The sequence below is a fragment of the Rhea pennata genome, chromosome Z (genome assembly GCF_028389875.1).
Source record: "Rhea pennata isolate bPtePen1 chromosome Z, bPtePen1.pri, whole genome shotgun sequence".
Lineage (NCBI taxonomy): Eukaryota > Metazoa > Chordata > Aves > Rheiformes > Rheidae > Rhea > Rhea pennata.
In genome coordinates, this window is record NC_084702.1 from 7659361 (window position 1) to 7687336 (window position 27976).

Below are 27976 nucleotides of genomic sequence, written 5' to 3' on the forward strand. Positions count from 1 at the left end.
CGGGCGCGCCCGCCCCCTCCCGCGGCGGGCGGCCGCCGATTGGTGGGGGCGGGCGCGCGTCATCGGCTACCGCGGCGCGGCCCGCGAAGGCGAGAGGTGGCAGGTTCGACGGCCGCGTCGCAGTTTTACGGCAGCGTGGTTCGGTGCCGTCGTGCGGCGGCCAGCGGTAGCCAATGAGAGCGGCGTCCCCGCCCCCACGCAAGCGCCGCAAAGTGCGGACGAGTCGCGGCGGGGTTGGCGCGTGTGGGGTAAGCGGTGGTGGCACTGGGTGGCGGCGGGACGGGCAGGGGCGGTGGGGCTGCGTTACGGGCAAGGGCCGTGGGGCTGCGCGGTGCGCTCGCTGGAGAGAGAGAGAAGGAAAAAAAAAAAAAAAGCCGCTGGATGATGCCCTGTGTGGGACTGCCGCGCTGCCACAAGGCAGCACGAGGAAGCTGAGGCTTCCTAGGCCTCAGCGTGAGCTCCCCCCGAAGCCGCAGCTCGTGGTTGTTGGCGGGTGTTGCAACACTGACCGCCAGAGAGGAGAGTTCAACTCTGTCAGCTCCGTTAGCTGATCTTCAGGGAGTTGCGGATTGTATTTTTTTGTTTGTTTGTTTGTTTTGGGGGGGGGAGTTCTTCAGGAGTGAAGAATGGATGTTTCAGTGATGCTGTTCTTTATTGTGCTTTTGCAGCGTTGTCACGATGGAAGCCAAAAGTAAAAAGAAGTTCGTAGGAAAGGGTGGAAGAGTGCCTCATGGGAAAGCAACACACGGAAAAAAGAAATTTAAGAAAGATAATGGTAAGAAAACAAAATATTTCCTCATAGAAATGAGCTGGCTGAGTGATTAATGTAGTATACAGCAAACTTAAGTTTGTTTTTTCTGTCTTGTGTTTAAAGCTCTGCTGACTAAAAAGAATCGGTTTATAACTAAGAATAAAACAGCTGAAATAGACTGCTCCATATAGTTGACATGAAAGAGTGGTTTAGATCAAAAATGGAAATTAGTAACTTCTTGTTTCTAGTTTTTGCATTCCCATGTTAACAAAAAAGCTTGTTTGAGAGTTCAGGCTAAGATGGAAGAAGTGCTGTGGATTAGGATTGAGGAAATGTCATTCAGTACTTGCTCTATTCTGTTTTGAACTGACAGTTTCAAAACAGCTGTGACCATAAGCTGTGTCTAGGTGATTTTAAGATTGCTTATTTCAAAGGTACGTCTAAGATATTGAAGATCTTAATTTAGAAATTATATTCCTGGGTTATTGTATTTCTGTCTAGAAGAATTATTTGGAGAACTGGGAGACCCAGGGATTGTGATGAAAAAGACTGGTTTTGAGACGCCTGTAAGAATGGTCATGATATGTTGTCAGCAAACATGGCGTTTAACATTCTAGCTATATATTGCACAGTAGTCTGTATCATAGTTGTTGTAGTAATAATGGTGTATTGTTTTGAAGCCACACTAGCCCTGAAATAATAGACTCTGTTTGTCAATGACTAGATTCTGGTCCTCCAAAGAGATTCCATAACAAAGGAGATGAGGAGGCGAAGTCTAAATCCATTACCAAGAAATTCGTGAAAGGAAACTTAAGACCTGGAAAAGCTAGTGTCAAACAATTCAAGAATAAACAGCAATCAGAAAAAAATGGAAAGAAGAGAAAGCTCCAAGATGGTGAAGAGAAAGGTGAGTGGAATTTTAAGCCTGGATACCAACGGACACTAGGTTCTTGTAAACATACTGTTCATCTAGGACCTCCTCTCTCTGCTCACCTTGGTCTTGCTTTTCATTGTGGCTGAAAGGCTTCAAGTTTATTTTTTAGGTATTTAATCTTTTCTTGTGGGATGCTGTACTTTTAAGCTTAAAGTTGGGGGCAAAGTCATAAGAATCTATGATTCATATTTATGAATATTCTTGGCAGTCGAAAGTAAAGATCCAGTGGCAAATTTAAATTACTGGTGTGCTATCATAAAACTCTTGTTATTTTAATAGCAGTATTAAGTGGCTAGTTTGAAGCTGACTGTTTTCACACAAATCTGGGAAATACGAAGTTGATGAGGGATTGTCTTAGAGAAGAAATTCTGTAGTCTAAAGGTACTGTCTAGTAAAATTATCTGCAACATGAGTACAAAGTTGTGAAACAAAGTCATTTATCCTCTTTTGCAATATTTCTCTCCAGTGCAAGCTACTTAGTCACCTTATTTAAAATACGGCTCTTACATTTTACTTTTGTGTTTATACAAAGAGGCTAAAAAAAAGTGATAAAAACAGGTATTTAACTTTGGACATGATAACTTTGTTGTTCTTTCCCTGTTGTGAAACCAAGTTCTGAGAGGAGACTTGAACATGAATAGCATAAAATGAAAACTAGATTATTGTGTGTGGGACTCTGAAGTTTTGTACAGATGTTAGTTGTTTGGGAAGAGAGGGGAAGAGATTGGTTATTTTAGTGTATCTGTTGTTTTGTTTTTTAAGAATAGCTGCACATTTAGAACGTGCAAGTTGTCTGGAAATTTATATAAAACTATCAAAAAAAAAAAAAAAAACACAATTGTGTATAACTGAAAGCTTCCAAGTATTGTGCAGTGGTGCTACTCTCAAAACAAGACGTTACTGGTATTTACTTGTCACTATTTCTGTAGGACAAGTGACAGAGAAATTCTAAAATAAACTTTGTTTAAAGAGAGCATAGTTTTTGAATGGGCAAGATAAATAAATACATGCTGTTAAGTACCAACAAACAGTGGTGTAAAAATTTCTATCTTAAATTCAAGGAGCTTAATGTTTCCTCCAGAAGTACTGGTACCTCCTTCTATGAAATCATGCAATATAAGGTTAAGGGTTTTGTCAAAGTATGAGTAAAACTAAATGCAAACGTTTCTTCCTTTAACTCATCTGTGATGTTTTGTATAAAGTTATCTTAAGCTTGAATAGTGGTATATAGCTATTGTATAGTAAAGTCTCGTACTTAAGATACCAAGTTCAGTAAAAAGATAGGTGTGCAAGGCCTAGCATATAAGGCTTTACATAAGAAAGAAGTATGGGATGATAGTCAGTGGCATATTTGTATTATGAGGATGTATTGAAACCTGTGAGTGAACTAAATGATAATGTTTGCAAAGCCTGTGAATGAACTGTTAAGAAAGGCATTGGACAAAATAGTAAATAGTGTGTGTAGTCTGTCATTTCAGGGCAATGGATTATAAACTGTGGCCTTTATTTTCATTATCTTCATCCTCTTAAGTATTTCAGGGCTTTTTTGTTACCTTACCATCCATCTTTTAAGGTAATACAGTAGTGAGACAGACTATTTGTGGCTTGTATGTTTAAACTCTTACTAGCATTACTTTTTAATTCTTGTCTTGACATTATCTGAGACCTGAAAAGGAGGAACTGCAATAGGTTTTAATTTTTAATCTTTCCTTTTTTTTGAGAGTTCAGCTATGCATTTCTAAATCAGGGTGCTTTTCAGAGAGGAAAATAACACAGGTGAACAGAATGAAGAAAAAAGGGAGAACTACCTGGGCTGCACAGTCACTGGTTAGCAAGTGTATCCTGGGTCAGTATTTAGCCCATTACGATGATTAATTGAGATGCATCCTTTGATAGAGTATTGAGGAAAAATTACATGTTTGCCTTGTGCTTCCAGTTATCTGGAAGTGGAAATTACTACCATAGAGTAGCTGTTACACATTTGCACACTCGTATTAGCTGGCTGGGTAGTTATGGGCAAAGACCCTGAATGCGTAGCAGTTTAAGTCACAGACCTACTGTAGTTAATACTAATAGCGGATTCCCTTGTACCTCTCCTATTATTAAAAAAAGTATTTTTTTTTTTATCTTCAGGGCCGGATTCTAAGAAGCCTAAATGGAATGAATTCAAAAAGAAAAGGAAAGAATTAAAGCAAAGCAGACAACTTAATGACAAAAGCAATTATGACATAGTTGTAAAATCAAAGCAAATATGGGAAACTGTGAGAAGGTAATAATGGTTCTTTTGTTTCATTCAGTTGGCTTCTAGTCATAAGTCTTGTGGTAAGAGATACTTTTTTCTACTCTTACGATCTTGTGAAAGTATATTTCCTTAGTAGAGCTTGATGGGTGAATAGTTACATTAGTTGCGTTTCTGTAGAAGACTGAGGTAAAGTGTGATGACTAATAATCACTTTTTCTATAGGGTCGGTACTGATACCACTTTTATACAGAAATGCTTAAGTAAGTGCAAGCTGTTACAAAAACAGGAATTTCTTGGGTCTTATGTTGACATATCTTTGAATCACAAAGCATAGAGCAATATCATTGATTGACAATCTGGTCACTACATTTTTTCTTTTTTTGTGAGAGTTTACATACTCAGTGTGGGCAGGTGTAATTTTAGGACTGAGGCCTTACATCAGAAGGAGGAGTTGTTTTGTAATGTTTCAAGTTGCTCTACTACCCAGTCTTGGCTATGAGAGGCTTACAGATCTTCAGTGTCTTGGTAACATGAGCAACTGTGACCGTAGACTTGAGCTATTTTTTTTTATGGTGCTATTATTACTTTAGAAGATCATTGTAAAATTGGAAAAACTGATTTAGTTTCTAGGAACTGAAACCTGGTCAATTATATCTAGCCATGCCTTTAATGAATTAGCAGGAGCTAATTGCATTTTAATTTTTATGGTCTTTTAATTTACAGATACAACTGAATCATGTTATCAGAAAGCCACTTGCCTAATTAACATCCTTTTACTTGTTTGCTTTTAGGAAGAAATGTGAGAAAGAGAAGCGAGAAAAGCTAATGAATGAGCTACAAAAGCTGCTTCACGGGAAAATTAAAAGTGTAAGAAAAAAATGCCACTGTAACAAATCAAATTAGACTACACAGTTCATAAAAGTTCCTTTTAAGAATTTTGAAATGTCCTGATAGTTACTGTGCTAAGTAGTATTTCTTTATCTACTTAACTCTTGAAATGTGTAAGCTTGCAGTGTTTACTGATGTCAGTGGATTCTAAAATGATTCTTGCTCTCCTATGCCAAAATATATCACTTCTATTCTGAAATTCCAGAGCAAGCGAACCATTTCACATTTCTTTCCCTCACTGTTGAATATCTGAGGCATAATACAGTTGCCTTTCACTACCAACAGCTTACAAGTATTACCCGTATTTTCTCGGTAGAGTACTCTTATGGCAGTAAAAATTCTTAAAAATGAATTTCTTTTAATCAGTTGGCTATTTTATAGTTGGTAATGCATGCTATATGTGGCATAAAACTATATCAGAAATCAAATGCATTAAATTAAATTTGGAGCATAATGCCATGTGAAAGGCATAGGATAAATAAGATGTTTTTGTCCTGCAGCTGGCATTTGCACATGATTCAACTAGAGTGATCCAGTGCTTTATTCAATATGGTAATGACAAGCAAAGGCAAGAGACATTTGAAGAGCTAAAAGGTACTTTTTCCCATTGACGTTGTACTTGCAACCTGCTCTACTGTTGTTAGTATGCATTAAGAGAAGCGATAATGCCACTGTTGTTTTCTTTTGAATTATTTCAATTTTCTGTTGAAATGACATGTCATTTCTAGCTAGCTGTGAACACTTATTTATGTAGTGTCATGTTGTTTTTGTAGAGGTAATACAAAGAAAAATAAAAGCCAGCTGAACACTTTTTCCCTCCTTCTAGATAGCCTTGTAGAGTTGAGCAAATCTAAATATTCCAGAAATATTGTGAAGAAGTTTCTTATGTATGGGTGAGTATGGAAAAGTGAATTTGCTCAGGACTCTGTTACGTTGTTTAATCTCTGGTGTGAATGTTCCTTTTAATCTATAATGCTTTGGTTATTAACAAAAAAGTCTCTGGATGTGTTTCTGTAGTAGTAATGAGGCAGGAGGCTAGCTGATAATGCTAGCAGCAGTCTTCCTGTTCCAAAAATAATGCTGAAGTTGTGCACAGCATTGAGGAAAATACACTGAAGATGCACAAAAGCATGCTCAAAGTTGGTCTGAAAACTAGAAACCTGTTTGAAGGACTTTTCATGCTCACTGTTGAAACTGTAGTGTTCAGAAAAGCATCCTTTCTTCCGCAAAATTTAACCACTGCTTTCTCAGATTGCTTTTGCCCTACAAAGTACGGAACATAGACTTTTGTCCTTGTCTCATCTACGCTCTAGCTGCTTGGTAATTCTCCTCTTTCATCTTCCTTCATATATATTTACTGGTTTATTGAACTTAGCTACACAGACTCATTACTACAGTCTTCTTTGCTTCTTCAGCCATCTTTGTAACATGACAGTATTAGGCCCAAATGAGCAAATCTTTAGGCTTTTCTGAGTACATAGGGATCTAACTGTCATACCTTTTGCAAGCCTCTCCTGTGCATGCTTTTGCAGAGACTTACCCTGCAGCTAACTGACCTTAAAGTAACGTTGACTGATAATCTTCCCATGGGAATCTGCTAATGAAAACTGTAAGGGAGTCAGCTAGTAGCAGTGTTATCCTTGCTGTCATAAAACTAGATACAGGCTATTACGATTTTTTTGGAAGTTCTTTCTCTGAAAATGTGCTTTGTCATCCATCATGACTTCAGAATGCTAGCTTTTTCACCATCTTTTCCTAAATGCCGTAAAGGTCATCAAGGTGTATGTATTTTCTGTGTTGTTACACTAATATTTGATAACCTAAATATGCTTCCAGAAGTATATTAATAAGTCAGTACTTTCTTGAAGTTTTAACTCCTGCTATCAATCTTTCCTATGAAACAGGACAAAACCACAAGTTGCAGAAATAATGAAAAGTTTTAAAGGCCATGTGAGAAAAATGCTCCGTCATGCTGAAGCGTCTGCTGTAGTGGAATATGCATATAATGACAAAGCCATTTTGGAGCAAAGGAATATGCTAACAGAAGAGCTATATGGAAACACTTTCCAAGTTTATAAGGTGATATTCTAACATTTTCTAGTCTAAAATATTTTAGTGTTTAAAGTATTATGTCAATAATATTCTGCTTGTCTTACTTATTTCTTCTCATAAAATTCCTTTTCATGTAGTTGCAGTTATCCTAGTGCCTAGTCTAAAGTAGTTGTCCTTGCTGAAGTCAAGTTCCGGTTTAATTAAACCATGTGGTTACTATTTTTTTTTACAGGTTTCTGTCATCTGATTCTCCTCAGTCCCTGTATTTAACACACGTTTTTCTTCTCAGTTTGTGTCTGGTTAAACAGCTCTGCTAAGAACAGATTCTCGTAGACTTACCATTGTAAATGTTGAGAGTAGATGCCAGTAGGTGCTTCTGTATTTATCTCTTTCCTCTCTGCCATCCTTGGACTGGAATTTCCTGGGCCTTCACTAACTTCCCAGTTCACTGAGGTGGTGTGAGTCATATCCCTGACATTTATGTTTACTGTCATGCAAAATATCTGCCTTACCTCAGAAGCCTCTTACTGTGCTGCCAGTTTAGTCCGTTTTGCCTTGTATATGATAGTGTCATAAAGAGCTAGCTATGTTTTGTCAAAAACTAGTTCTGAGCATAAAAGTAACTTTTGTTTGCCGATCATTGATACAGTTTGTAGAAACTTCTTTTTAAGTATATAGCTTCTGACATCTTCAAGGTAGATAAACATTTTTTTTTTTAATTGTAAAATGTGTTTGATGTTTTACTTTCTGTACAAGATAGCAAGTGTTGGAAATACTGTTCATAACTTTTGACTGAAAAGGAACTAAAGAAAACCATTTTCTACAATCTCTGATACCTGTTAGAAATCATTAAACCTCTGATTTGGCACTCATTTCAGACACCGGTTCATGCAACACTGGATAAAGTGTTAGAAGCTCAACCTGAAAAGAGAGAGGCCATTCTGGATGAAATGAAACAAATTCTTACACCAATGGCACAGAAGTAAGTGTGTGTTTCTCAGCCTGTGGTATGACAGTGATACTGTTGTTTCTTTTCAGCTGTAAAGTATCATAGTTAGTTACTATATAATGTTGTAACTTTCTAAAATATTGTGAATATTTTACACTGCTGTGAACTCGTTTTAAAAACAAAAGCTTTTTTTCTTGAATTCAAGCAGTATGGTATTCTTTTGTAATGCATGATTAGTTAAGCTTTCCCAGTGGGCTTTTGGGAGAAAATACTGTGCAAAGTTCTACAATTTATATCTTTTGGTAGAAATTTCCACATACTGTAAATACTAAACCTCTCATCCAGAATGAGTCTGTGTTCTCCCTAATAAGTTGTTTGGAATTTCTTGCTTTGACTCTCAGGGGACATGATTTTTTTTTTCCAGGCTTGTTAGAAGAGTTACTGCGTACTACAACTACACTAAGACTGACAGTTTTTTCTTTTTTTTGATATGGAGTAGTGTCAACTTATGTTAAAATCATTGCTTACATTAGTACTCTTTTTTTCCTTTTTTTTCATCTTCCCAAAATACAGGGAGGCTGTGGTAAAACATTCACTGGTACATAAAGTATTTTTGGACTTTTTCACTCATGCTCTTCCGAAGCAAAGATCTGTAAGTGTTTTGGTTTTTGTTTTGTATTTCAATGGAATGTTTTGAATTCTGTCATGAAAGCACTGTAAGATATCTAAAAGATAAAATTGTATTCTGGAATGCTTAGGAGTTCTATACATGTGGTGAGTCCAGATAGACGATTGGGGTATGGTATTATATCGGGATTTAGAGTTACAATGAACTTTCACACAGCAATAGTGATTGTAGTGAGGGAGGTTGTTTTTTGAGGTTTTTTTTTTTTTTTTTTTTTTTTTTTTTAACCTCTAGTGCAATAACTTCAGTTTTTCTCTGTATTTGATAAATGGTCTTTCTCAATAGCTGGAAAATAAAGTGTGTATAAAGCTCCAGGCATTGCTCCAGGAGTTTAGCTTTCCAGTACATGATTTCTCAATGTCTTCTACTCATCACCCAAAAATCCTTTGACTAAAGGACGATTATTTGGCCCCTCTCCTCAGCAGCCTCAGACTTTGTTTTCTGCTTCCTCCTGAAACAAGCTTATGGCTTGTCTTATCACTTGTATATTAAATTCCAGTTACAAGCTTTCTCCCTTCACTCTTGAAATAAGTAGACCTAAATTTATCTGAGTAAAGTGGTGTCCGTGTAAGCTAGAGTCCCATTGGTTTCATCTTTTGTAAAGCCCTGTCTGCCAGCTTCATTCTGATCCCAATTCTATGCACTGTCTAACTCCAGACCTAAAGGCAGTCAGGTACATCCTTCTGGACTTGCTGTGTCTTACCTATTTCTGCTAGTCTGAACTCCTCAACTCTTACTTGTTGCTATTAACAAAATGACTTATTCATGTATTCATGTCCTATTCTAAATCCAGATCTCATCTTAATTGAGGGTTCTTATGTATGATTTCTTGTACTACTGTCTTAAAGAATGCCCCTGGATTAACCGTGTCCCCAAGATAAGAGGAATAAGGATATATCTCTTCTTGCTGGCTTTTTGTGCACAAATGGTAGCATCATGCTGTGATAGAGCAGTTTGAAAATAAATGGTAAAATGCTTGGAACCTTTGATTGGGGACCTGGAAAAAATTAGGATTAGAAAAGGGGATGGATGGAAGCCTCGTGTCAGAAAATTCTGTCAGATAAAGAAATAAATTATATCTAGAAATCAGTTTTTATATTGGTTGATGTTACTTGTCAAATGATTTTAGACCCTCACTCCTCTGTTAAGACATCTAAATTTTGGCTGGATCTTGTCATAGCTGCTTTATAACCTGTTTTAACTGGTGTTCTCCTTTCTCTGTGGCTGACACGTATGTGTATTTACAGGTAAGCTGTATCCCTTCACAGCTTTTCTTCCTAAATCTATGGATTTTTTTCTTTTTTTGGTCTCATTTAATTAATGTGATAATTCTAAACACCTTTTATTGAATTTTCTGCACTAGGACAGCTGACAGGCTTAAATATAATTCTGATTTCCCACAAGACAATGAATAGTGTAGTTCTGAAAAGGGGAAAAAATCTGTCATTTACAGCTTTTGGTACTCTTGAGACTAGTTTTCATAGGTCAAGGTGAAAGAGAGGGGTATTGTAGACCCAATAATATGAGTGGAATAAATTCCTTTCATGTCCCCCCCCCCCCAAATCCTCCTCCCCAAAGAATTCCTCAGATTATGTAATCTTTTCTTCCTCAGGAGATGATAGAAGCTGTCAGGGAAGCTGTCATCTACCTGGCACACACTCATGATGGAGCCCGAGTAGCAATGCACTGTTTATGGCATGGTACTCCCAAGGTATTGTGTGATATCTGTCTACCCAGCCCAGTTTAGTAATAATCACATCTGAGACTACGTGAATCTGTTTACAAGGGTCCTTTTGTCACTGCAGTTATCTGATGCAGTTACATTTTTCAGAGCAAGCTTAAAAAGTGAACCTCTTTTACTTACTGGCAAATGTAAGCTGGTAGATATTTGTGGATCAGTGCTTACGTGAGATCTTTTATAGTGGAAACATCTCATTTTACTTTTAGCAGAGTTCTTGGGGCTAACACATAAAGCTTTTACATTTTAAGATTTTGGGTCATTTGTTCTTTCTGTAGATTTCTTAGTGCAGGTCAGATTGACAGTAGGGAGAGGGCAATTGTAGAAGTCATAATGTAGATTTACGCTTGGCTTTGAAATGTCAAGACTTTATATATATATACACACACATATATATATATATGTATATATTTGTGTGTGTGTGTGTGCATGTGTATACACACACGCACACACACACATATATATAAATTTATAAAGAACCTTGTTTTCAGTTTCTTGTTCAAGAACTGCTGATACTGTCTCCTGAAGTACCTTAGGTGTAAGGGATGCCATCATGCCGTCAGCTCTTTTGGAAGTAGGATAATGCCTCATTTTTTTGCATTAGCAAAAAGAAAAACATTGTTTTGAAAAGAAAGACTTAAAAATACCTTGTTAAAGAGTATTTAAAAAAGAAGTTACTGGAGACTGTGGATTAGTAGTAGGTCACAGGGAGAATGAGCAAAGCTCGTAGGAGCCAAAATTACAAGCACTGGAGAAATTGTCCGCAAAAAATTATGCAAGTAAAGGATATTGCAAGGTACTACTGTTGTTACTCCTTATCCTTTTGGATAGGTTTCATTCCAAATGAAGAGCTGAATTGCATTCTTCTGTAAGTAATGGTCAGGATATAGGTGAATTTATGTGGGGGTTTTAAGTTGCCGTTTTTTGGGGTGTCTCAGTGCTGGACTAGACTTGTGCACACCTCACAGAACCTTACAGGGATTGAGGCTTTTCTCATAGTTTAGGTGTAACCTTTCACATTGTTTATGAAGTCTTCACTAATAGTACAGATTTTAAACTTTAGTCATAGTGTGTGCTTTAGGAAACAGACAGAAGGTCATGTTTTTGAAGCTGTAACAGTTTAGTTTTTCAAAATCAATGTTACAGGCTCAATGGTGTTTCTCCTTTCCTTTTGCATAGGACAGAAAAGTCATTGTGAAAACCATGAAGACATATATTGAAAAAATAGCAACGGTGAGTGTTCAGTTCAAATTAGTGTCTGAAACAGCACTGATTTGATAGTTAAGAGACTAGTTTGAATTCTGATACTAGAAACAACTATGAGAGCTTAATAAAACTAGGTTTAAATTAGTGGTAATGTAATAGGTCTTATGAAATACATAAAATTTTTTGAATATTTACAGGATCATAATCAGAAGCTTCATTTTAAGCACCACATGCAGTAATGTTATGCAGTAAAATAGCTATTTTACTGAAATATTTGTGTGGAAGAAATTGCTTTGTTTAATTTCAGCTTTATATTTATGCCTGATTTTCTAATTTGTTTTTGCTATAGTAATTATATGTCCTAATTATTTTCTTCAATTATAATTTGTTTCTTCAACTAATGAATGGTAAAGTTATTTGCTGTTTGAAGCAGAAAGAGAGCAGTATGATAGCTTACAGTACATCTTCATATTATGTCTCCATCTTAATCTTTGGTTAACTTGTTAGGAGTAAAATAACTTGCATACAGAAAAGGAACAAAAATGAAGTACTAAAGATATTGGACATTTCATTTCAGTGTTTGTATTTCTTATAAAAGATTAGGAAAATACTCAATGAAGTTTTAAGTCAGAAAGCTGTGAAATGTTAAAAAAAATGATATTAAAAACATGCAGTGGACAAAATCTACATCCAGTACTTTTCTGAATAAGATATGAGTGGAGACTGCAGTACTAATAGAGTAACAGTTGCAGCCATGTTTCAGGTGCTAGGCAAAATTGGAACTATCAAGACATACTTTTTGAACTTCTTCACTGTAGTCATATTGTTTGGCATGATTGAAATAATTTCCCTTCATAATTTTATAATACCAGAATGAATGACTTGTTTTTTTTTTTAGTGTAAAATCTCTTACGCGCTTAAATAATAGAAACCTAGAATACATACACTGCGTTCATATGAGGAAATGACTAAATAACTAAAACAATATTGGAACTAGTTAAGGTCTGACCTAACTTTCATGTAAAGAGTCTCATTAACATAAGGTGAATTGGATTGTACCTTTGATTTGTAGATTTGAACATGCTAGAGGTATGTTCTCTGAAAATAGAGTATGTGGTTTATCTCAGCAGTAGGCAAATCCACCAAAGAAATGAAAATATATATATATTATTCCTGTAAGGCAAATCTGTGATTTGAAATTGTGATTATACAATTAGATTATATTAATAGCTTGCATATGAGAAATTCCTGAATTTATAATAGCAGATCAAATTAATTTAACTTTGTTTTAACAACATGCTTCTTGTAACAAACTGCTTTCAGAAAGAAGAATAGAATGAGAAAAAAATGACAATAGTTAGCTTTTAGCTAAGGGTTGTGTCATGTTTGAGACAAACTGTTACAGATGTTGATTCTGAATGAATTTTTTAAATATGTAGATAGATATATATAGATACATATCTATAAACTTTCCTACATGTCTTTGAACTTTTCTGCTGTCCTACCTTTGCAGGGTGAATTCTCTCATTTGGTCTTGCTGGCAGCATTTGATTGCATCGATGATACTAAACTTGTGAAACAGTTAATAATATCTGTAAGTAATTGGTTTTTGGTTTTTAAGTATTATGCTAAATACTGTTAGTGTGTTTGACAGTGTGTAGAAGGGTGAAAATTGGAATCCATAATTTTTTTCCTTCAAATAAAGTCATTTCAATCTTTTCTATTTCATTATATTTATACCTTGTGATACAAATATGATTCATTTTTTTGGTACAAAAGAGCTACTTAGGGTCTAGCCTCACTTTCTTTATAGAAAGTCCTGCTGACTTACAGGTGAGCTTAGCTCTTTTGACTATTCTTATTTAATTTTTAGTCTAGATTCAGTGCTTGCTGAAAGTTACCTTTCTTTACGTGTCTGTCTGTAGTCTCACTAGTGAATGTCTGGAATCTGCATAAAGTAGAATGTTTTTGTCCTAAAAGTTTGAGCTCTGCTAGTTTTTAAGGAGACTAAAACTGTGGAAAACTTCAGAATGATGATGTCATCTTACCCATTTTACTATCAAACCTAGAGTGTCCTTATTGTGCAAACTTAATATTCTGAAGAAAGCTGTTTCTCACATTTAGCTGTTTTCCTTTGAAAAAGCATCAGGAAGTCATCAAAGTGATACTCTGAGATAAACTGTGGCAGACTTAGAGGAACAGGGCAACTTACCTGAATATCGCACAATTTAATGAAGCATATCTGAACAGCATGACTTGAAACAGGAACAAATACTGAGAGACTTTTGATTGGATGCTGAAACCATTAATTCTAATTCTCAAAGCTTGAATTTTTTACATAATATGTTGGTAACTAAATGGCAGCTGACAATATGAATAAAATCTACGTAATATTTTTTAATCTGACTTTCAAAATGGATACAGATAGGTATCTGAAACGTGAAATCACTCCAGTCGTTTTGCTGGACCTAGAGGGAATTGGAGAATGAACAGTAAGGATAGTATAAGCCAGTTTGTATCTGTTCCCTTTTGGAATGCTCCGTTTCCCCACCTTCATTCAAATATGATTTAACAGGGTTTCGTAAAATGTTTGCACTTGGATCTTGTTTTAATTGAAACTTCATAATTTTTAAGCTGCTTTAATCTGTAGATTACTGTAGTGTTGTTTTTCACTTATGGAAGAGACTTTGTACAACAAAATATATTTTCATGCAAGCAGGATGACTAATGTATTGACATACAGTTGTAAAGTGCTTATAACTTGTATCACTGAATTGAGAGGCAGTAGCAGGGAGGTAAAGACAAGGCAATAGTCTGCAGGTGGAGGAAGAGAAAATGGTCACAGTGAGGTTACCTTCAAAAATACTTACAGTTGTTCTTTGAGCAACTTTGTGTAGGGGGAGTTTGCCTACTCTGGCCTGGGAGTTCAGTCAAAGTCTTTTCCCTCTTTTGTGGGTTTGGAAAGATGAAAGAATCCTCATGTGGAGTTAGTTTGTGTTTCCTAGGTGTATTAGCTGTTACCACAGCTTTTTGTTGTTGTTGTTGTTGTTCCTGGAGTCTGCTGAGCAATGTAATAACTTTTTGGTAAGTTCCCAGCAAACAGGCCCTGGCAATTTTGGACTTCTTGGTACAAGACAAATGATGCGTTTCTGTACTCTGTTATAAGCCCTTTACTTTCTAGAGTTCAGATACAGTGCTTGATTTGAGTTGAGGCTTCCAGCATGTTGTATAATACCTGAATCATTGGTATTTTTCCACCATCCAAGAACTTCTGATGTTCCCAGTTAATGGATCATTTGCTATTTGGCCATGCTCCTGCATTAATCTAGGCAGAGAAAAAAATGAGAACAAGAAGGAATGGCCTTCGTGCATACAGCTTTAGGCCATCTGGGTTTATACGAGTGTAGTAATAGGGAATGAATGTCAGGAAAAAGAAAAATTATCAGATGAGATCAAAAGCCAGTGTTTAAAATGATGAATGAAAAGAAATGCCTACACCAGTATATGCTGGAGGCTAGAAAGCAGTTTTGCAGAGAAGGCCTTGGGGTCCTGGTGGACACCAAGTTGACCATGAGCCAGCAGAGTGCCCTTGTGACAAAGAAGGCCCATGGTGTCCTAGGTCACATTAAGTAAAGCATTGCTGGCAGGTGGAGGGAGGTGATCCTTCCATTTTACTCAACACTGGTGCAACCAGTCTGGAGTACTGTGTCCAGTACTGGGCTCCACAGTGCGAGAGAGGTATGGACTTACTGGAACGGATTCAGTATTGAACTGCAAAGGTGATATATGGACTGATGCATCTGTCATAGGAGTGGAGGCTGAGAGAACTGGAACTGTTTAGCCTGGCGAGGAGGAGGTTCAGAGAGGATCTTATGAGTTCTTACAAATGTCTGATGGTAGAGTGCAAAGAGGATGGAGCAATAGGTTTTTTTCAGTGGTGCCTAGTGAAAGGACAGGAGGCAATAAGCAGAATTTGAAATATAGGAAAATCAATCTGAACATAGGAAAATACTATGAGGATGGCCAAGAACTGGAACAGGTTGCCCAGAGTCTGTGTTCTTGGAGGTATTTCAAACCTGACTAGACATTTGTCCTAGGTATGGTTGACTCTGACTAGGAGGAGCAAAAGGACACAACTAGGTGATTTGCAAAAGTACCTGCCTGTCTCAGCAGTTCTGTGATTCTGTGAAAGCAAGTTTTGAAGCATGTTTTTAGAAGGATCAAAAACTCAAAGTTCGGTAAAGAATAGCTCAAATTCGAAAAGATCTCATCCAGCTTGTCATTTTGCTCATAGTAGAAGTTTAAGCAATGGAAAAAAAGTACTAAAGATCTTTTTAGGCAGAGAAAACTTACATTATTTGGGCAACACTTTTCTCTTTTGTAGTTTCAAACCAATCACTTATATGGCTTGGCAGAAAGGTTGGGAATTTGCAGGTATTGTGGTTGTGAAGTCTTAAAAGCCTCAGAGGAAAGTCTTCTCATCTCTCAGCTGCACAGAGACTTAATCCTGGACCAAAGACTATGTGTGTTACTTTAAATCTTCGTATTGGTTTGACTGCACATTGGTTGCTTAGGTACCTACTGGGATTTAGGAAGATTTGAGTGAAAAACCTCTTCTGTGATGATTCTAAGCACACATAGTGCTAGAAGGATGTTAACCATGAGAGAGCACATAGCTGTATTATTAAGCTTCCACTGACATTTTTCTCATAGTTGGGACACTGAATATGACTAAATTCTGTAGTTGAGAATCAGTGTTTTGGAAGGGAGTGAGGGGGAAGAAACACTTTTGGAGGATTTTAACAAAAATGCATTATCTGTTAGGCAAAATGTCTGCTTCATAGGTTGAGTTCAAAGTACAGACGATTATTGTCTTTAGTTTTACTAAATTAAATGTTTCCTTTATTTTTTTTTTTCCAGTTTAGAAATATTTCAGCACAGTGGTCAGCCATCTAAGTGATGGATTTAGTGGACAGAGACAAATGCTGGTTTAATATATATCATAACCCAGTGTATGTATGAATTAAGAAGGTATTATTGTAACATTCACAGGCATAAAAAAAATATATGTTCTGATGAAGAAAAATAAGTCAAAAGAAATTATCTCTTATTTCGGGATATACATTCAGCTTCCGTAGCTATGTGAAGTTCATTCAATTCATACATACACTGGGTTATGATACATATTAAACCAGTGTTTCTCTCTGTCCACTAACACCCATTTTCACCTAGGTTTAAGCAGCCTTTTTGCAATAGGAGAGTTGTCTTACCATTTCCTTCCAACTTCCAACCATCTCTTTATATTTCTCTTTCCCTCAAAACCAGTCAACCAAACTGCATGTTAATGAAGGATGACATGAAGGATGACATGATTTAAATCATTTCCTTTATCTTTTACTAGCTGTTGCTGGAAGGATGTTCATGATTGAAAAAAGGTTTTCCAATAGCTGTGGTTTTCCAATAGCTGTGGCTTGTATAATGTGTTAAGTGTGCCCAGAGTACAGCCATTCTTTGATTTTTTTTTTTTTTTTTTTTAATGAAAATTTATATGTATATAGAAATTGTCATAATGGTCAATAATACCTGGATGGTATTCAGGGTTCTCCAGTGGTGCCTGGTAGTTAAATATGTGTTGCTGTCTGGAATTGTATCTGTATGTTGAAGTCTGGAAGAACATGAGGCCAAACAAATGGGTTAATACAGATGTTTCCTTTTAAATATAAAAGCATGCTTTTGTATTCAACAAAATCTCCTGTACATTAATGAGTTTCTGCCTCACTGCATTAGTACGTCAAGGTATGATGTACCCACTCTATAGTTCACAAAGTGATTATTCCTAGGCAGCTCCTGATCTCTGGGAAATGCCCAGTGTTTCTGCTAATGTGCAAATAATCTGGAAGTAATACTGATCGTCCTCCCTGAAGAAGTCAAGTTTACTCTGTTACTGAAACTTAGTGATTACTGTTGGATTTTTTGTGATCGATTTTAAGATAAACTTTTCTTTTTTTGGGCTGCTATCACTGCCTGTTTACTTACGCATGGTTATTTGAGAGTCAGCACTGCATTGGTACTTACTCTTTGGCATTGTAGTAGATGATCGTTTGTATGTCTTTAGTCTATTGAATTTGTGACTTTTACTGAGTTTGGTTGTGCAACATCTGACATAGTAGCATACATGTTATTCTTCTTAGTACTTACATGTATCAGTAGAAACAAATCCTGTACTTCTACAGTAGCTTCTAATGAGTGATATTGATGCATCTCAAACACATTTTTAACCTTAGTACTTTCTTTTTCATTTATTTCACTTCTACCAGCTTTCATTCTATTTAGAGTTTTGGATTTCTTTCTACAAGCAAATCATGAATCTGATTCATAGTATGTAACTTTGCTTTCTTAAGCTTTGAGTTCAAAAGGTAATCAATCAGTCATTATCAGTGGCTCAGAGCTATTCTTTCTTTAATGTTTTGCTGTTCTTTGTTTGCTTTTACAGGAAATAAATGCTTCCTTGCCTAGTATAATAAAGAACAAACATGGAAAGAAGGTCTTGTTGTACTTGCTAAGTCCCAGAGACCCTGCACATTTTGTGCCAGAAATCATCACACTTCTGCAACAGGGAGATGGAAATGCCTATAGGTAACAGAGAAAAGAGGGTTAAGTTATTAGAGCTAGCCTTCCATAACAGTTAATGCAACTTTCTCTAATGGTTGATTAAATTTCAACTGTTCTTCACGGTAAACCTGTATAAACAATATATCTAAATAATACAGAAGTGTTACTAGATATATTAATCTGTAGACCTTATTTGTACTTTGGTTTGAGATTGATGAGTGTTCAGGCTAGTATTTCTCTGAATGTTCTAATATGTGCATATAAATTAGAATACTCCTTTTAAAAGAACAAACTCGAAACAAGTAGATGTATTATCAAATAGAAATCATAAACAATGTTTAGCAAATACTATCTGTACATATTATGGTTTTTGTTCATTTAAATTTTGATAATAACCTATTACAATAGGTTGTAAAGGACAGAAACTGGGATTTATTCTTATTTAAACCAGTATATCAATTTTAGCACAGGAGGAAATTTTTAACATGTATTATTGGTGTTTTGAATTGCATAAAAGTATATTTGAAATCTAGCAATAAAAATGTAAAATGATAATTTTAATTCTGTCCCTGATACTGACAGTGATGCTTGCCAGCTTTTTAAGATGTAGCAATTTTAGGGAAGCAGTGAACAGGTTAAGCAAAATCTCTGAATACTTGAGATAATAGAATAATAGAAAATAAACAGGCTAAATTACCATTGTTACTAAAAAAAAATGTTAAGTTTACTGTCAGTCAGCTTTAAACAAAAGACATAGTACCATGCAGGCATTATAATTTCTCATTCCATTTGTTCGTAAAACACGTTTTGTGCATAACATGTACTTGATTCTATGCTAAATAGAGAAGAGGATGATTGATGCTTCATTTTGACCTTTGACCTCTGCAGTAACGTGCACTGTCTTTTTTAATCAGTAAGAAAAATACAGAACTCCGTCGCCATGAACTCCTGGAAGCCATTTCCTCACCTTTGCTAGAGTATTTGCAAGAACATACTCAAGAAGTAGTGATGGACAAAAGTTCTTTTGTCTTAGTTGCTGACATCTTAGGAACAGCTCTTGGAAACATACAGCCCACACTAGATGCGATTGCTAATTTGGCAACAGAAGAGCTTGTTCCAGGTGGTTGCGATGGGCAGGTAATGTAACAGGACAAGATGCTGAGATATTGCTGTGAATTTCCATATATTATATTATTAGTGAAATGAGGTCTGCTCATTTTTTTTTTCCCTTAGGAGGTTAGTGTACTTCCCTGACTGTACTTGTACATTAGAAGCAGTCTCTTGTGTTTTTGACATTTTCCTTTTGTAGTTTATTTGTATTGCATCTGGAATAATGAAGGCTTGAAGCCAGCATTTCGTCTGAGTTGGAGAACTGGGTACTTCATGATCTTGAATCTTCCAGAAATAACTTATATGTTTTATGGGAAGGTAGCTGGCAATTATATTGCAATCTCCTCTTAAATATTACCACTAAGAAATCAAGCAATAACTTTTTATAGTAACACTTAGCATTTTACACAGAGAATGATAGATTCCCATAGCTTTAAGTACGCATATGTACACACAAGGAAATATCTTAGATATTAGCTATCTATGTGTCTTATTAATATGACCTTCTTTGAAATGTCCTTGGGAAGCCCTTCCCTATTTTGTTGAGTTACACTTCAGTCAGATTTGGTTTTGTAGACTAGAAAATGAGAAATGCTGCATAGAGTAAATTTAATGTTCTCTTTTCATAGGTTAGCTGAATTGGCTCTATCTTGCTCAGTTTTGCATGCCCCTTCTGCACTGCTTGTGGAATGTAGCAACATATATAATTCAGATGAAAGCAAATAATTTTATAGATAGGCGTTTACAGATGAAGGAAGAATGTTCAAAATGTCTTCTATTCCTAAAAAAGAATGGAGTTCATGGGTCTCTGCCACCCGATGAAAGGTGTGCTTTTACCCAGGCATTCCAGTGAGGTTCTACTTCTAGCCATTGTTCTAAAGCTTAGGCCTGCTTCTGTATGATGAGCATTTAGTGTAATTTTATATGAACCGCACATTTACTGTGAAGTTCTGTGAGCCATACTGCAGTAAATGTTAGAATCTCTGAAAATGTGGGAAGTGGAAGTTTCCATGCAGGTGGTTAGACCTGGAGATTGTACTCGGTATGAAGGGTTGGGGTGGATAAAACATTAGGTAGTAAAGAGTGGCAGCCACAGCCTACATTACTGAATGTCAGATACTGCAGAGAAGGTAGTGAAAATAAATTGTTTATTTTGAATAAGTATATTGCATTCCAACTTGTTGCTTTTTGGTCATAGATAATGACTAAATAGATGAGTGTGATGTAGAGGCTGAGGGAAAGGTGGATAAAGCAAGCAGTAGTATTATAGGCAGAGAAGAAAATCTGTTTTGAAACACTGTCATTTAATAATTTGGGTTTGTCTGTTTTGTTTTTTTTTTTTTTTTTTTTTTTTTTTTTTTTTTTGTTAAAGCTTCACATTGCAGAGCATCCAGCAGGCCATCTAGTTTTGAAATGGTTAATAGAGCAGGATGAAAAAATGAGAGACAGTGGAAAAGAAGGTATGTTTGAAATTCACCTTTATTTGATCAAATTATTTTAGATAACTAATTATTCTGAAGTTGTAAGATTGATGTATTTATTTTTTTAAAAAATATTAATATATGGAAGATGTAAGAGATTCTCTAAGATGAATGCTTTTATCTTTTTGCTGTTGTGAGCTGTTACATAAACAGAATGCCAGAGATAAGGTTGCTTTTTCTTGGGGGTTTTCCATGTATTTAGGACAGTGTTGTTTTCTGTGCTTAAAATGTCTTGATAACCTCACATAGCTATTCAGCAATTTATTATGATAGCAAAGGTAAAGACTTTCTAATAGGAATTATAATTGCTGGAGCATGTTCATTAGTGCTGCTGCGTTACTGCTTTATAAATTGTTATAAAAATTCAGTCACAAAAGTAGGACATCTTTGCTGTTTTATATCCCAGAAGGCAGAGATTGGGCAGAGATACTGTCATCTTAATTTAGCTTTTTTTTTTTTTAACTTTCACTTTGTTATGTACTGTGAAATCTTGTGTGAAGACTCTTAAATCTCTGTGCTTTTTTTCACCATACCCTAACCTAATGGAGATTATTTTTCAAAGATTTTGTTTGAAAAGAATAAAATGGGGAAGAAGAGAGGGGCAGCATAGTGTAGTCTGGAGGGAACTTCTTTTGTGAGTGGGTGGGGGGAATACTTTCTTTACAGAATTATGTTGTCGAGCACTTTTTTCTTGCTCTGTTCAGATACCCACTCCTCTTAAAGATGAGAGTTAATATAGATTTACTTAATGGTTACAAAAGGAGACTTCTGCTACTTCTCTTTAAAAATAGGTAACTAAAAGTGTTCAAAGGGTGAAGTTTTAACTCAGTGTATGTCACAGACACTATGAGAATATTTATCTGGACTTATTTCTGCTAACAGTACTCAGTTCCCATTTTAAACAAAAGCTGTTCTCTTTTAGTGTCTTCATTTTTCTCCTAAGTGTGCTTTCAGAATTGTCAGCATGAGTTTGTAGCACTGGCATTAGCAAATAAACAAATCAGTATCACATTAGGAACAAGTCCAATAAAAGCTGACCTATTCTTCAGATGGAGTTGTATGCTAAAGTTACAGTAAAAAGTAATTTTGGTGTTTGATTGGGTATTTGGGGGTTTCTTTTGTTTGTTTGCTTCCAGATGAGTTTGCTGAGCATACAAGTTGTTATAGTTGTCTTCCTGAAAGTCAGTTACAGAATCATAGAATGGGTAAGGTTGGAAAGGGCCTCTGGCAATCATCTAGTGCAACCTCCCTGTTCAAGCAGCGTCACCTAGAGCATGTTAGACAGGGTTGCATCCAGGCAGGTTTTGAAGAACTCTGGAGAAGGAGACTCCACAACCTCTCTGGGCAACCTGCGCCAGTGCTCTGTCACTCTCACAGGGGAGAAATTCCTCCTCATATTCAGGCAGAACTTCCTGTGGTTCAGTTCTTGCCTGTTGCCTCCAGCCCTTTCTCATGGGACAACTAAAAAGAGTTTAGCCCCATCCTCTTGACACCCTCCCTTCAGATACTTAGTTCTTCAAATCCAGTTGAGGACTTGGAAGTCTGGCTGGGTCCTTTTCTTCACATACATTGTTAGTTTAATGGTTCTGCAAGTCTAGTTATTCTTCAGTTACTGAGGAAATATAACCGTGAAGTATCAGTACAGCTGAACAAAATAAGGGACCTAGCAGTTTTCATGCATGAGCGCTGGCATTGGTTCTGAAGTTTTAAATACATCTTCATTTCTTTAGTCATAAGCTCTGTTTCTTCCTTGGTAGGGTCAAATGCTTAAAACTTTAACACTTTTCTGCAGAAGTGTTTGTGTATTAGTTAATTACATATAATTAGCTTTTCAGTTGATGTCAGTTTTACCAAGTTATTTCTTTGCCGTGAATAATTTCTTTAAGGCATGAGTAACTTTTGACACACTTTCAAAAAAGAAGCAGCAAATATGACTGTTATATACTAGTAAAATTTCACACTCATCAGTGCTACTGTTGTCTAATTTTAAGCAATACTTGAAGGTATTCAGTGCATTGAAGAGTCAATTATTTTGAGTGAGCAAAACTTTGTTAATACTAAGTGACTAAAAATTATTTCATTAAATGACTATTGCAGAGAATTTTTAACAGGGTTGTGTTTAATGCTGCTGTTTTATTTGTTTTTTTTTTTTTTTCTCTCCCTCTGCCTCCTTATGTCATCATATAGTTTGTTTTGGAAGAACATTGGTGGAACGTGTTGGTATTGAAAATATGAAGTCATGGGCTGAAGTGAATCGAGGCGCCATTGTTCTTTGTTGGTATGTAAGACACATAAGTGTTCGTAACTGGTTTCAACTGTTAATTTCCTGAAGAGCTACAAGAATATCAGTTGTAATTTCTATTAGCAAAGTGCCATTTTTTACTTACCATGCACTGTCTTTCATGTTGCTGTAACGTGCAGTACAGCGTGGTACTTGAAAACCTGAATTTCTATAGGTTATTTTTTGAGGTCAGGCTTATGTAGCGCTAGGAATATAGCTCTATGTTTGAAAATCTTGAAAGATTAAAAACACGTTTATGATATTGTATCTACTTTAAAGTGCAAAATTCCTAAAAGAACACTCAACTAATATTGTGTTAAAATAATTAACTCAGAAGTACCTGTGATTGTGGGCAGCGTATAGGAATCCAAACTTTCTTCTGTAACTTTTTATTTTCTCCTGATGCCTTAGAGAGGCTGGGTATACTAAGTGTCTTTGGTGTGCACCATGAAAAGGTTTAGGATGTGCCAATTTGCTTGCAATTTGGAAGTAGTGAACCATGCAACTAATGAGATTAAAGGGAGTGCATAGGAATCAGATTAATATTCAATCTAACAATTGCATTTTGTTTTATTGAATGCCAACAGCTGCATTAATAATTGCCATTTTCTTTCTATATCTGTAAATGTCAGTGTCAGGTCATGGAAATTGAAGGTTGTACCTTAATCCCTAGTAGTGTGTATGCCAAAACTGTGGGGTCAGCATCGCCTTACTGCTTCTTCATAACACTTAATGAGCCAACATAAGTAAACAGACAACCTATTTCTGTAAAATAAGAACAACCTCTCTTTCTCTTTCTTTCTCCGCCTATATACTTATTTAGTCTCCCTGCTGTTTTTTCTATTTGTGTCTACTCTGATGCTCATCCTCTTTTTTCACAGTGAAATAAGAGATGTGTTTGTACAGAAGTTTCACTATAATCTGAGTTTGGTTTTAGTTTTGAATAGAGTTTCCATTCAGATCATTAATGAGATATAACATTGTAATAGTCATATAGATCTGACTGTTCACAGAATTGTAGAATGGTAAAGTTGGAAGGGACCTCTGGAGATCATCTAGTCCAATCCTCAGCGAAGCCCATATGGGCGTTGAATTTGTGACCTTGGCATTACTAGCATCATGCTCTAATCAACTGAGCTAAACCTGCCCCCCCAAAAATTGTAACACTTTTTCTTTGTAACAGGCCTCTGAAGTTCAATAAATGCATCTAATACCTTTAAATTGTCTAATCCTGCACACAGGTGTTCTGTAGAGATTTGTTTTTTGAAGGCCAGTGCACCCACAATATACTAATGCACCTGGATTTTCTTTTTCTAACTTAAGGCTGAAGGGATTTATTCCTTCAAAATTTGTAAAGAAGTAGAATTTTATTCATGCCTAACATTTTAATAGCTGTTCAACTGTTGTGACCGCAGTCTCACTGTCTTTTGAAAACTTTTAGAAAAAGCAATAAGCTAGTAATTATATATTAGAAAAAACTAGCACAGTAAAGGTTTTTTGTTTGTTTATTTTTGAATTCGTGCCCTGTTAGCTTTTGGATTACCAGTGCAGACAAATAATTTCTAAAATATGCTTGTGGAAGTGGTGACCAGCAGTTGTCTATTAGTTTGTCTCAGTTAGCTTGGATTTCAGCCAGGCATCCAACCACTTAAAAACATTTGTAGACATGTCTGTTAAGAATGTGGTTTATATATATCTGCTGCTATTCAGGTTATTATAGGGTGGGGGTTTTGGAAAGCTTGAATAGTTACAAAGTAGGAGAGTTTATTTCTCAAAACATCAGTCAAAATTTTTTCACCAGTACTGAAATACACCTAAGTGGATGAAAGATTAAAGTATTTAAGGAAAAATGTTTCATTTTTGTGTTGGAATTTGGGATATTAATTTTAATCAAATCTTCTGTAGTTTGAAGCTGTTTTAATGGCTCTTTAGGCATGATGATTGTTTGTTTAGGCAGCTGAGAAGACAAAACTTACCCAGCTGTTATTCATCTGATCCTTGTTTTACTCAATAACACATAAGAAATAATCTCAGCTAAGCATCCTTGCTTAGCTGCGTGCATTTGAGGTTACGTAGATTACACACACAGCAATGCTAAATTTAAATTTAAGTATGGATAATAAGTGCAGTTTCTTTTACATAAAATAATTGTTAAACTTTTTTAAAAACCTAATTTAAAAAAAATGCTGAGATGGTTCTTTTGTCATAAAGGAACTCAGATCTCTTTTGCAGAGGTAATTTTCAGACACTACTAGTTCTCCCTGAAGCTATGATTAATGTTTTTGTTTTGTTTTTTGGCTCTTGGAAGCCATCTGTCACTTACATGCAGATTTGAAATTCAGAATTACCCAGCTAGTCCACTTAAACATGCTGGCTTTCTAGTTGTTTAAGCTCATACATCAGTTATTTGCAGTTCATGTGTATACCTGAGTGCTTAATATTCTGGTATACTGTGGACCTTCTCCTTTTATTGTAGTTTGTACTTTTAATTTGACTTTAATAAAAGTATCTGAGGCCTGAAATACTGCAAGAGTCCAAAGCCCTAGAAGGGAGCTCTCTGCAGATGTTATGGTCAAGCTTATTGTAAAGAAAGTCTTCTTAGAACTTGGATGTCACAGATGCTGTTCTGTATACATTACTACATGTGACCTCTCCTCAGTGATTTTGAATTTGTCAAATGATGTGTTTATATCAGCGTACAAACTGGCCAAAAGCATACCTCTTCAAATGATTTATTTATTCTGACACATCATTATTGTAACTGATAGGTATTATATTTTATATCCACAAAATGCATAATTTTTTCTATTCTTCTGAAATCTCTTCTTAGTTCTGGTGAGCGGGAAGGTGTGATGATTGTTTGGCTGTGTTATCTCACATGTAGATTTTGTCTGTTAAAAACATGATTTCTCAGAATATACATATGGATGCTAACAATTTGGAAGCAGCTTTGCACTTCTAACACTTGACAAAATTCATGATTAGGAACTTAAAAAAAAAAAAAAAAAAAAAAAAAGTTGTCTACAATGGTTTCCTAGGGAGTATGATCTTTGTTCCAGGTGGTAAACTGTATGAGGCTCTGCATGTTACTTACCAATGTATTTAGCACATTCTTTCTCATTACTCTTGACTTTCTTACCCTTTTCTGCATGGCTTATAGAAAAAATGAAGAATTATGACCCTCACCTGTGCTGAATGCAATTTAAAGAAGACCTCTTCATTTAAATTACAACTAAAAGTATAAGAGAGCTTGCCACTAGAAATTGTTAGTTATAGTTAAAGAATTAAATCTAGGAATGAAGCGGTTGAAAAAATACTATTGTCAGGTGGATATCACAGGTTTTCCTGCCTGTAGTGTTGTCATCCTTTGCAGGATCTTAACTTGTAAGGAGACAAAATAAATAGCATCTCAAGTTACTCCTTTCTTACTCTGTTCAGCTTGCCATGGCTAATCCTTAGTATAAAAGTAGACGGAGAAACAAACTTTTAGGTAGCTGCAAATTCTGTTAGATGGGAGAACCCTTGGGATTAGAAAGAGCTGTAGTATCATTTAGCCTGCTTGTTACCAGTGCATGTACATTACAGTTTGTGTTTCCAAACTTAATTTGGATGACATTGCCACATGTAGTTTTGTTCTGGATTGCGCATGCTTTATGGAAAAGACATTTAGCTTTTTAGGCAGAATTCATTCACCATTTTGAATTGGGAAATTAAGCATACCATTACCTCTACTGACTTTGTATTTTAGTAAAAGAACATTTCATTCGTACTTGCCTAAAAGAAGGGGAGAAGAACAGTTGTTTTCTAGGTTGATCTGGACTGTGGAGAAACTTCTTTCCTGATAGTATTTTACAGATTACAATGACTTTCCTTATTACTGGGGGGAGGAGGGAGATTTACCTGGGAAAGACAAATTGTTTACCAAAAGTAATACTTTAAAAACAAACAAACAAACAAACAGAAGAACAACCCTAGTAAGGTGCACTGGCACTGGTTTCATTGGTAGTCTTTCAAGAAAGGTAGCACAGAAGTAGATTAGAGATACTTGATGTGTATTAGAGGTACTTTACTGCATCCAGTTTTAGACCCCAGATTGAAAGAAGGATACCAACAAACTGGAGCAAGTTCAGTGGAGGGTGACCAAGGCAGTAAGGGTGGGAACCAGGCGCTGCGAGGAGAGGCTGTGGGTCTGGGCTTGCTTGCCAGGAGCAGTGACAACCTCGGGACATCTCGCAGCAGCCCTTGCACCAATGGGCATAGGGTCAGGGAGATGCAGCCAGGCCTGGCATGGCCCCTGTGGGGCAGAACTAGGACAGTTGATGCAGAGGGAGCACTGAGGGCTCCAGTGGGAACCCTTTCCCCCATGGCACTGGGCCAGAGAGAATGGGATGGCTGCATCCTTGGAGGGTGTCCAGCCCCAGTGGGGCGGAGCCCTGAGCAACTCATCTGCACTGTGACTTACGCCTCTTTAGAGTATGAGGCTGGACTGGAGACCTCCTGAGGTTCCTTCCAACTGGAGTTGTGTTATGTTGGTTGTATCCTCCCTTGATGTCTCAAGCTTTATGTAAAGTTTTACATCTTTTTCTAAAAGAAGACAAGAGAGTCTACACTGAACTAGTTTCTTCCTCAACAGTAACCGTTTTCCTTTATACGGACAGCTTCTTTCTGTAAAACCTACATGCTGATCTTTGACATCTTTGTGTTTCTTCCTGTTTCCCTTTCTTGTAGCCTTCTCCGGAGCACTGATCAAAAAGTGGCAAATACAGTCAGAAAAGGACTGAGAAGTCTTGTCCCAAAATTGAAGCAAAATAAAAATGCAAAAGGTATAGAAGCGTTATTAGAGAAATTGACTTCCTCATGTAAGAGAAGCTAAAGAGACCAACTACATCAGTGGAGCCAACTGTGAGTTGTTAAGACTTTGCATGGTGCTATATTTTAAGAAGCATTGTATGCATTTGTAAAATAAACCATCTCTAAAATGATTTGTCTGTTGTACTCATTCTGCAGCATAAACTGTCAGTCTAAGTGGGTGCTCTTGAGACTGAAA

General features: G+C 36.3%; 1 protein-coding gene across 2 annotated transcripts; it reads left to right on the forward strand.

Annotated features, from left to right (window-relative positions):
* Positions 1 to 83: 83 nt before the first annotated feature.
* On the forward strand, positions 84 to 27911 carry PUM3 (pumilio RNA binding family member 3). Of its 2 annotated transcripts, none has more exons than XM_062599632.1 (18): positions 84 to 248; positions 669 to 775; positions 1476 to 1658; positions 3819 to 3954; positions 4719 to 4794; positions 5316 to 5409; positions 5642 to 5708; positions 6720 to 6894; positions 7746 to 7849; positions 8390 to 8468; positions 10114 to 10212; positions 11419 to 11472; positions 12959 to 13039; positions 17939 to 18081; positions 18972 to 19194; positions 20540 to 20627; positions 22836 to 22926; positions 27658 to 27911. In XM_062599632.1, the coding sequence occupies exons 2-18, from the start codon at positions 679 to 681 to the stop codon at positions 27800 to 27802; spliced, it is 1935 nt and encodes a 644-aa protein (XP_062455616.1). In that variant the 5' UTR covers positions 84 to 248; positions 669 to 678; the 3' UTR covers positions 27803 to 27911. The 2 variants fall into 2 exon arrangements, with proteins under 2 accessions (XP_062455616.1, XP_062455617.1); XM_062599633.1 differs by lacking the exon at positions 84 to 248 and adding an exon at positions 487 to 571.
* Positions 27912 to 27976: the final 65 nt, after the last annotated feature.